Genomic DNA, 11,226 nt, shown 5'->3' on the forward strand with positions numbered 1-11,226 from the left:
ACCGAAGCTTTTAAAGAAATCTACACCTTAAAAAGTTATCTGTATACGTGTAGAGAGGAACTACATCTGCGCTCCTCTTTTCATGGAAAAACAACAACAACAACAACAACAACATCTTACAGTTGTATTTTGAAGAATCCCTCCACCAGCTGGGAGGAGCCAGCCAATCAAGGAGGACCTTTAGAAAAGATACATAATCTTTAATGATAAAATACTTCAAACTTCTCTTGTTCACATGCTCGATACATTTATACTGTAAATAATGTTTTGTATTTTCTTATGTTAGTTCTGACATTTTGAGCCCTTTGTGAACAATTTGAGTCCTTTTTCCGGAGGGATTTACCCATAATTCATAGCGTTGTGATGTTAAACACAGGGGGGTTCAAAAAGGAGGAGAACATTAAAAAGTAAACAAAGAGTGTTTGGGTGTTCGGCGTGGCATATTTCAGAGAAACGTCAAACACAAGGGATATAAAAACACTTTATTACACGATTTATTTAATTATTAAAGATGTTTTGACAAAAAAAAAAAAAATGAGGACATTTGACAATCATGATGGGGTCAAAGGTCACGGCACTGCGACCACAGAAGGGGCGACATGTTGCTGTGTCTACAAAACCTCACCGAGCCTCTCCTGCCACCTGGTGGACGTGGGAAAACATTGCATGAAGGCCGTGTTACACACATGGAGACGAGGGGAGGGTCCCAGTTCGATGGGGTAGTGGGACCACTGGTTTTAGTCTGGACCCAGAACTGCTTCTCATGGCCTGAGTCTCCACTGGACGCCAACATGTGGAACGAATTAAAAATAAATGCATTTAATCATAACGCCAATAAAACTGAGGAGCAGATGAAGTCGGTCAAAACGCCCAAAAACACAGAAACGTGTGTTCAAAGAAAAACCTGAAGAAAATTAAAAAAACCTGGCATTATTATTTGTATATATACATATACACATATATACGTATATACATATATATGTGTATATGTACATATAAATATATATATACACATATTTAGATATATATAAATACACATATATACATATATGTGTATTTCTATATATATATATATATATATACGTGTATATATATACACGTATATATATATATGTGTATATATATATACGTATATATATATATATATATATGTGTATATCCTGTATATATATATATATATAGAGAGAGAAACAGAATCTTAAAACTTTTTTTCTACTTTAAAACTGCCAGCAGATCAAGTGACATCTATATTGTATGAGTTGTATTTATTTATTTTACATATATATATATATATATATTTATATACTGTATATATACTGAATATATATACTTTATATATATATATATATATATATATATATATTATTCACTGTTTTTCATTTGCTGTATTTTCTTCAGACTTCTAAAAAGCTCAACGCTGCTTCACAAACACTTAGAATGTGTCTGAAATAATAATGAAATTACAAAGTTGTTGACTGCAAATTAAATGAAAATAAACATGTTGTGTTCATCCCAAAATATGCTGTAGATGTTAGAACATAAACAGAAAAAGCATAAATATTTAAGAATCTATATTCGGAGATCACAAGATGAATACAAAATAAAGGCAACTCGACACGAGGCTTGTATAAAAAATTAGACCCCTTTTTATTGTGTTCTCATATATAAAAGAAATACAAAAAAAGAAACATCGACACCGGGCGAAGGGTCAGAGCGGGACGGGGATCCTGGGTTTGGGGGGACGGGGATCCTGGGTTTGGGGGGACGGGGATTCTGGGTTTGGGGGGATGGGGATTCTGGGTTTGTGAGGACGGGGATTCTGGGTTTGGGGGGACGGGGATTCTGGGTTTGGGGGGACGGGGATTCTGGGTTTGGGGGGATGGGGATTCTGGGTTTGTGAGGACGGGGATTCTGGGTTTGGGGGGACGGGGATTCTGGGTTTGGGGGGACGGGGATTTTGGGTTTGGGGGGACGGGGATTCTGGGTTTGGGGGGACGGGGATTCTGGGTTTGTGAGGAAGGGGATTCTGGGTTTGTGAGGACGGGGATTCTGGGTTTGTGAGGACGGGGTTTCTGGGTTTGGGGGGACGGGGATTCTGGGTTTGGGGGGACGGGGATTCTGGGTTTGGGGGGACGGGGATTCTGGGTTTGGGCGGGGGGGCGACATAAAAAGGGGAAGTGGAAACAACAGAAGGAATGTCAGTCAGTCCGACGGGATCATTCCAACAGACATCGAACAGACGAGAGGGGGAACAGTCCGGTCCCCCCCTTAACCCCACCTCCTCCTCCTCCTCTTCTTCCTCTTCCTCCTCCTCCTCCTCCTCCTCCTTCCTCCTCTTTCTGGGAACGAAGCAGAGTTTTAGTTCTACGCAAATTCACCAAGAGCTTAGCGGTTTGCGGGGGAGCGCAGAAACAATCTCATTGGTTGAGTTAAACCTGAGTGGGAGGAGCCAGAGAAAGCTGATAATATTCATTCAGTCTTCAGTGACATTCGTGTCGTTGGAGAGGGTGGCGGGTTTGCTTGCTCCGTTAGCTCGTTTTGCACGCGTTAGCTCAGTTAGCTCGTTTGCACGCGTTAGCTCAGTTAGCTCAGCTAGCTCAGTTAGCTCAGCGGCTAACGACCCTCATAATTAAACTCCTATATCTGTTTACATTCAGAGTTTCTCTCCTCCCCGTTTGACTCTGAAACATTTGGATGGACTTTTTTCTGCGTGTTCACATTTGCATAATCACGACTAATCCTAAACTTTATGCAAATTAGGTCTGACCGTCACAAGTCAAATGCCAAACTAGTTACAAAAAATTATAAATTAAAGCAAAACCGGACTGTTTGTTGGACGGATGTGGTGGATGATGTGGTGGATGATGTGGTGGATGGTGTGGTGGATGGTGTGGTGGATGGTGTGGTGGATGGTGTGGTGGATGATGTGGTGGATGGTGTGGTGGATGATGTGGTGGATGATGTGGTGGATGATGTGGTGGATGATGTGGTGGATGGTGTGGTGGATGGTGTGGTGGATGATGTGGTGGATGGTGTGGTGGATGGTGTGGTGGATGGTGTGGTGGATGGTGTGGTGGATGATGTGGTGGATGGTGTGGTGGATGATGTGGTGGATGATGTGGTGGATGATGTGGTGGATGATGTGGTGGATGGTGTGGTGGATGATGTGGTGGATGATGTGGTGGATCTCCACTTTTAGGGTCATAAGGTTTGAAAAGGGTTAGTTGAAACCTTCAAAACGGATTCCATTTGACCCAAACGAGCGAATGTCTTCACGCCAACGGGGGAAACGGACGCCAGTCGGTACAGAACCAGACCTGGTCAAACGTGCGTCCATCTGGAGGTCTGGAACCAGCCGAAGCTTCCGGCACTCCTAAAGGAACTTCCTCCTTCTTTTCCGTGTCCAGAAAAAAAACCCAACAGCACCCACTGCCCTTTTAACTCAACCACTGGAATCGTTTTCTGCCCGTCGAGCATCTCCGCCTCTGAGAAAGCCGCGTGGAGCCGAAGCTCCGGTCCGCCCTTCAGGACAGCTCGGCCTTGTCGGCGGCCTCGGGGTGGTGCCCCGCTCCCACCTCGGAGCTGCCGGGCGCTAACAACGTCCTCCGGTTATAGTGGTGGTGGCCCTTCATGATGCCCGAGTTGTTGTTCTCGTTCAGGATCTGCTTCTGCTTCTGCCTGTTGAGCGACTGCACCAGGCCGAGCACCACAGCGGCCAGCGAGTACTGGCCGGTGATCTTGCGCGGCTGCATGATGAGCGGGTTGGGCTGCACGCGGCCCAGCAGGAAGTGCGTCCGGATCTTGCCCTCCTGCTCGCTGATGCCCTTCACGTAGATCTCGCCGCGGTACTCGAAGGCGAAGCCGCGCTCCTTCAGGATCAGGTAGGTGTCCTCGGGGACCTGGATCTTGCCGCTGACCCCCGTGCTGTCCATCCGGCTGGCCAGGTTCACCGTCTTCCCCCAGATGTCGTACTGAGGCTTCTTGGCGCCGATCACGCCCGCCACCACCGAGCCGTGGGCCATACCTGTCGAAGGAGCACAGGTGATCAGGCGGTGCAACAGAATTAACCCTCGGAACCCTAAAAGCTGGTTTTATTGAAACAGATCAGAAGCTTTACGTCGTTGTCGTGAGGAAAATGCTCACACAAAGATATTAGAGATTAAAATAGGGATAAAAATGTACTCCTGAGGTGATTCGTGAATGAAAAATAAAATGGGAAAGGCGTGACTTGAGGAGGCAGAGCTCTCACCGATCCTCAGCTCAAAGTTGTTGAAGGAGTGCTTGTTGATCTCCTGGATGCTCTCGTTGAGGGCGATGGCGAAATCCGCCAACGCACACAGGTGACCCCATTTGTCTTCACATTGCTGCGGAGCAGAAGAAGAGTCATGCCGATGCACATGGGAGCGTACGCAAGGACACAATGGTACATTTACTGACTCGTGGGCTTCTTTTATTGAGTTTTTCTATTCACCAGATCTGGTGTGACCTCCTGACCCTTTTACAGGCGATCAAAATTATGAATACACATGTTGGACAGATTTACCCCACAACGCTTTAGGTAATGAAATAAAAATGTGAACTGCATCAAAATGTTGTTTCATGTTCGGTTGTCAGAATCGATGTTCAAACAGCGAACGATTTAGAGCAACAGGTGTTTCAATTCAACCGGTGACCGTGTTAACTGGTGACTGGTGGTCACCAGTTAACCCTGGTGGTCAGGAGAGAGAATGCAGCTTTAACACATGAAGCATAGACTTCTATACAACCAGAGGAGTCTCCCCCTGGTGGTCAGGAGAGAGAATGCAGCTTTAACACATGAAGCATAGACTTCTATACAACCAGAGGAGTCGCCCCCTGGTGGTCAGTAGAGAGAATGCAGCTTTAACACATGAAGCATAGACTTCTATACAACCAGAGGAGTCGCCCCCTGGTGGTCAGGAGAGAGAATGCAGCTTTAACCCATGAAACATAGACTTCTATACAACCAGAGGAGTCGCCCCCTGGTGGTCAGAAGAGAGAATGCAGCTTTAACACATGAAGCATAGACTTCTATACAACCATAGGAGTCGCCCCCTGGTGGTCAGGAGAGAGAATGCAGCTTTAACACATGAAGCATAGACTTCTATACAACCAGAGGAGTCGCCCCCTGGTGGTCAGTAGAGAGAATGCAGCTTTAACACATGAAGCATAGACTTCTATACAACCAGAGGAGTCGCCCCCTGGTGGTCAGGAGAGAGAATGCAGCTTTAACCCATGAAACATAGACTTCTATACAACCAGAGGAGTCGCCCCCTGGTGGTCAGAAGAGAGAATGCAGCTTTAACACATGAAGCATAGACTTCTATACAACCATAGGAGTCGCCCCCTGGTGGTCAGGAGAGAGAATGCAGCTTTAACACATGAAACATAGACTTCTATACAACCAGAGGAGTCGCCCCCTGGTGGTCAGGAGAGAGAATGCAGCTTTAACACATGAAGCATAGACTTCTATACAACCAGAGGAGTCGCCCCCTGGTGGTCAGGGGAGAGAATGCAGCTTTAACACATGAAGCATAGACTTCTATACAACCAGAGGAGTCGCCCCCTGGTGGTCAGGGGAGAGAATGCAGCTTTAACACATGAAGCATAGACTTCTATACAACCAGAGGAGTCTCTCCCTGGTGGTCAGGGGAGAGAATGCACTGTGTTTTACAGTCTGTAAAAATCGTATTTACTGCTTCGGGTCTCACCTGCTTTTCGGGGGACAGACCGGAGACGGCCATGTAGGTGCTGCCGATCGTCTTGATCTTTTCGATGTCCTGGAACCGATCCTCGCCGAGCAACTGGGATAAGAAAGAAAGAGATGAATCCAGCACGAGATCCGAGTCCTTCACAACGGATTATTATTACATATCACATTACTTCACACCCGGAAAAGACTGAACAAATAAATACGCTGTGGCTGCATTTTTCCTTTGGCTGCTATGAACATGAGGACCATTCAGACAATAACAGGTTTGGGTTTCTTTCCATCACAGGAAGTCCCTTTTGAAATCATCGCACAGGACTGAAAGAAATTCCACTTTTGACTTGAACAAATTAAATAAAAATGGATTTAGTTCTTTCTGATAAAACGTCAAAGCATCAGTATCGACATTTTAAATTCCCCTTATCGCGCCGCGTGTGAACGCATCATCGACAGAGGACGACTTGTTTACTCGACATGAATAACACAACATTGTTTATTGAATTGCCGGCTGGCGCTTGTGGCTTAAGTATCCTGATAGAAGTGTGAACCCACCGCCACTTACCCGGGTTATATTAGTAACTAACCAGGAGCATGGTTCTTCATGTTGGAACTTGTTTCTTACGGCGGTTCCCCTGGTGTTTCTACCTTTGTTGCGTCTATGTGACGAGTTTCACCTGATGTCACATGCCGAGCATGTGACATCAGGTGGGAGGGGCAACACCCACATTCACCTGCATATACCTTTTTCCTTCTTATACTGAATATGAATATGAGAGGCTCAGTCGAGAGGATTTCCTCTTTCAGTTTGCTTCTTTTATTCCTTCAGTGGAAAATATGTGAGGAATCTCTCTGAGGACGAAACGGACGAACCAAAGTATGAATGCTTCTGTCACTCGATAGCGGACGGAAGCTCCTCCCCACGTTGACCTCCGGAGGGTTCTTCTAAGCGTGCCGGATCTTTAGGGCGTCGAGTGTTTCGGTCTGGAGATGAACGCGATGGCATGCGGCCGCACTCATCTCCTCTGAAGGGTTTCCAGGGGACACGAGCCGGGACGCTTTAATCTAAAGAGCGGACGTTTCAGCCGCGTTCCAGAAGTCAGGCCGAAGCCTTCAGGCTGAAACCTTCGGGCCGAAGCCTTCAGGCCGAAGCCTTCGGACCGAAGCCTTCAGACCGAAGCCTTCGGGCCGAAGCCTTCGGGCTTCAGGCCTTTCACAGTCTCACCTCGTCAAAGTCGGCGATGATTTCGTTGAGGAGCCTGAGGCACTCGACTCCCTGGTTGTTCATCTCCGTCTGGGAGTAGAAGTCGGCGAAGCCCGGGATGGACGCGAACATCACGCCCACGGAGTCGTAGGACTGGGAGTACAGCTCCTGTGGGTGGGGGGGGGGGGGGGGGGGGGGGGGGGGGCGCTCATGGTCACATACAATGTATTGGGAGTATGTTGCATTCAATTAATGCATACATGAAAACATTATATGATAAATGGGATTACTTTGTTATGTATTCAAGCGTTTATGCAAATTGTTTGATTTCTTCTTCTGTACTGTGAATATTTGATCCTTCACATTTGATTGGACCACAGAATAGTGGGCGGGCTCACTCACACGCCTCTCAATTTGCTAAAAGTTTAAGATTCAGAATAATGGATGGATGGATGTGAGGATATTATTGGTTGAAAGTGGGAGGTAATATCTTCAATGTCATATTTTGTTTCACAGGAAAAGATAGAATTTAATTGTTTCTTTAAATAAAAAAAGTAGTTCTAAAAAAGTCATTTTTGATGATTTAAAAAAGTCGGAAATGCATTTTTCCTCAAGCTAATTCTTGCATCTTGCATCTTGCAGCAGCTGCACCACACTGTCTCCGCCACCAGGGGGCGACAACGACCCACGAGCGAGCGCGACACTCACACACTGGCATCACGCCTGTGATTCATCGCACCATCATGGGGACGTTTTAATACCAAGATGGTAAACATAGCGGCCAACGTTTCATATACATAATTAAAGGAGTCTTCTCTCTCTCTGTGTTTCACTTGACTTTTCCATTTAATTACGCTCGTGAAAATAAGCCCCCGACTCTAATTGTGACATCGTCGCTGACATTATGCAAACTTATGAGCTCGATCAAATGTCAAAGATGCAGTTTAACTAATTGAATTTCTTCACTGCGTCTCTCGAGGATCAGTTCTGAGGTTTGTAGAGACGCCGTATACTGGTGTCGACCTGTCAATCACCTCGTAGCCCCGCCCTAAAGCATCCCCTACTTTATGGTCTGTTTGACTCTAGATGACCATAATTTACTAAATGAACATCATGCTTGAGACCATAAACTTATGTTTACAATGTTTACTGAGGGAATAAATCAAGAGAGAAGTAGAGTCATTTATATAGACTTCTATAAGACCAGAGGAGTCGCCCCCTGGTGGTCAGTATAGAGAATGTAGCTTTAACACATGAAGCATAGACTTCTATACAACCAGAGGAGTCGCCCCCTGGTGGTCAGTATAGAGAATGTAGCTTTAACACATGAAGCATAGACTTCTATACAACCAGAGGAGTCGCCACCTGGTGGTCATTAGAGAGAATGCAGCTTTAACACACGAAGCATAGACTTCTATACAACCAGAGGATTCGCCCCCTGGTGGTCAGGAGAGAGAATGCAGTTTTAACACATGAAGCATAGACTTCTATACAACCAGAGGAGTCGCCCCCTGGTGGTCAGGAGAGAGAATGCAGCTTTAACACATGAAGCATAGACTTCTATACAACCAGAGGAGTCGCCCCCTGGTGGTCAGTATAGAGAATGTAGCTTTAACACATGAAGCATAGACTTCTATACAACCAGAGGAGTCGCCCCCTGGTGGTCGGGAGAGAGAATGCACATGAAGCATCAACTTCTATACCATTTGCGTTCCCATTTGAGTGTTTGTTACCGAGTGCCGCTCCATTGAATGGAAATTAAAAGCACAAAAGAAAAGAGGCAGCAGAGAAACTTTGTAAAGTTGGGCTGAGTCACTCCGGCGGCGGTGGAGACAAATCAACGCGTCCTCGGCTGACAACATGTTATTAAAATCAAATCAAATGCGTACTACCACAAAAAAAAGAATAAACCGCCCCGCCGGTTCCCTCCCTCTGTAGGAGAAGCCATTAGCGACGCCTCTGCTCTCTCTCCGTCGGCGGGCTCGGGGAGCCGGTTGTGATAGAGAGGAACGCGTTAGGCGTCTCGATGCTGATTGGCTCTCGCAACTTGGTGTCATTCTGTGCATCATGGGATCTACTCGCAGCATCAGCCCCCTGCGTGCCGCTGTACTTCCACGCGGTCGCTAACGCCTACGACGCCCACCTCGTTGTCCCGGTCCTTCTCCAGGAAGTGCCGGGCCACGTGGCTGGGCAGGATGTTCCTCAGCATGTTCTCGTTGTGTTCTCGCAGCTCCTTCATCTCGTTGATCTCCTCTTTGGCCTGGACGCGCCACAGGAAGTCCAGCCTCGCCGTGTACTCCAGCTACACACACACACACACACACACACACACACACAAAGAGAAGAGAAGGTCGTCACCTCCTCGGGGTCGGAGTTCAGGGACTTCAGTGCTGGACGTCGTGGATTCTTCGCGGTAATCTGAAATACGAGTACTTCGTTTTCTCTCCATCGTTTGCTGGTTTAATATTTTTATACTTTTTAGAAGAGATCTTCTTCGACTAAACAAATCTTTAAGGCCTACTGGTCTCATACTCATACGGTTACTCACCTTGTTAATAACTCTTTAATTACTCTTCACCGTGTAGTAATATTGATCATTATTGATCCGGACTCTTTAATAACGGCTTAACAAATGGAAAGTCGTGCTGTTTATACTTCCAGGCGATGAAGCCCCGGTTTCTTAACGGATGACTTAATTATTATTATATTTATTATTAATATTAATTATGGAAGACGAGGGAGCGCGATCAATCTGCAGCGGCAGAGTTCTCATAACAACTGAAATTACTTTTCTGAATGCACAATTAATACCAAGTCCTTTGAATACATCAGAGGGTACCATTTAGTTTGGAGAGAGAGGGGGGGGGGCGGAGAGAGAGAGAGAGAGAGAGAGCAGCCTCGTGGTCTCCCCCAGCTTAACGTAGTGCGGTAATTGTCTTCATATTTCGGGTTGTTGTGCATCGCAAAACTCACGTTTAACGAGTGGAGCGAGAGCCCCCCCCGTGTTTCTGCTCTATATATATATATATATATATATATATATATATATATATATATATATATATATATATCCTACTACCTCATATTTGAGACCCGACGAGGCTCTACGTGTTTAAATGTCATCATCACGATTACATGAATATGCCGCTGCATGACGTTCCACTTTCACGGGGCCACAAAGCAACCCTCAATTATTTATTTAAATTAGTAATTAGTAATTTTTTTAATTTTAAATGTTTGAAATTTTAAATGTTTTATTGTTTTAATCTTGTATTTTTTATTTTTACATTTTTACACTTACATTTTTTTTTTTTTAAATGTATTATTTATTTTATTGTTTTGTATATTTGTAAAAACAGTTTTGTTGCTGCTTCAACAAATTTCCCCCTGAGGATGAATAAAGTAAAATATAATATAACTTTAAGATACGTCTCTGTAAAGACAATAATGTCCATATTTCAAGTCCTCATACAGTAACGACATTACGTCCAATAAAGGTTTTATGTGGGAGGGTTCAAAGGTCACGGCCAGGTGGTCTGTACCTGCTGCCCGTGGTAGAACACGGCGAGGAGGAACATGGCCATCAGCAGCAGAGACGTCTCTTTGGTGCCCAGGAAGTTCCTGTAGGAAACACAGAAGGACATGAAAGCAGGTTTAAAGTAATATTTGTATGTCTTCCTAATATCTTTAAATCTTCATCATGATCTGTGCTGTAAGAAGACACCGATCTGGGTTGTTATGATCAAAATAAGCTGCTAATAAGCTTTATTTGTGGACCATAAAGATTTTAAACCCGAAAACAAAGAAATCTCACAGCATTGTTTTTGTACATTTCTGCACAAATAAATAAAATACCCCCAAAAATGACTCAAGTCTGGAACTTTTCTCCGCTGTGCCTTGCCCTCCTTTCATCGTGAGCTTCTCTTCTCCATAAACAAAGACCTCCGTCTTTACGGGTCCTTCGTGTACCGTGACTGTAGAGGTCACCGTCCAGAAGGAAAGGTCAACCTGATGGGTCTTTAACCTTTAACACCTGTATGTCGTTCATCTATCTGACTCCAACTAACCCAACGTGGTTATAGATTATCTCTCCGCTCGTTACATATTCCGATCGGGTTGCTAGGTTACATTGTAAGCGGGCGCCACGAAGCACTCACTCGGTGTTGCGGTGGACGGCGTCGTAGCGGACGAACAGCGAGGTGTAGAAGGCCTCGGTCAGCAGGGAGTACACGGCGATCATCGCCAGCAGCACCGCCAGCTTCAGCACCGAGTTGAGCCGCAGGAACACGGCACACGT

At 45.5% G+C, this 11,226-nt stretch overlaps 1 protein-coding gene across 1 annotated transcript in view; it reads right to left on the reverse strand.

The window, feature by feature from the left end:
- Window positions 1-3,153: 3,153 nt before the first annotated feature.
- adcy8 (adenylate cyclase 8 (brain)) overlaps window positions 3,154-11,226 on the reverse strand; it is a 57,507-nt gene continuing 49,434 nt past the window's right edge. Inside the window, exons 11-17 of the mRNA XM_034554790.1 lie at window positions 11,087-11,226; window positions 10,472-10,550; window positions 9,073-9,231; window positions 6,951-7,097; window positions 5,730-5,822; window positions 4,250-4,364; window positions 3,154-4,024 (exon numbers count right to left, since the gene is read on the reverse strand). The exon at window positions 11,087-11,226 is cut by the window's right edge and continues 33 nt beyond it. Of these exons, the coding sequence (XP_034410681.1) occupies window positions 3,525-4,024; window positions 4,250-4,364; window positions 5,730-5,822; window positions 6,951-7,097; window positions 9,073-9,231; window positions 10,472-10,550; window positions 11,087-11,226 (1,233 nt within the window). The 3' untranslated portion in view covers window positions 3,154-3,524. The remainder of the gene's footprint in view (window positions 4,025-4,249; window positions 4,365-5,729; window positions 5,823-6,950; window positions 7,098-9,072; window positions 9,232-10,471; window positions 10,551-11,086) is intronic.

This window comes from Cyclopterus lumpus, chromosome 17, assembly GCF_009769545.1.
Source record: "Cyclopterus lumpus isolate fCycLum1 chromosome 17, fCycLum1.pri, whole genome shotgun sequence".
NCBI classification, from domain to species: Eukaryota; Metazoa; Chordata; class Actinopteri; order Perciformes; family Cyclopteridae; genus Cyclopterus; species Cyclopterus lumpus.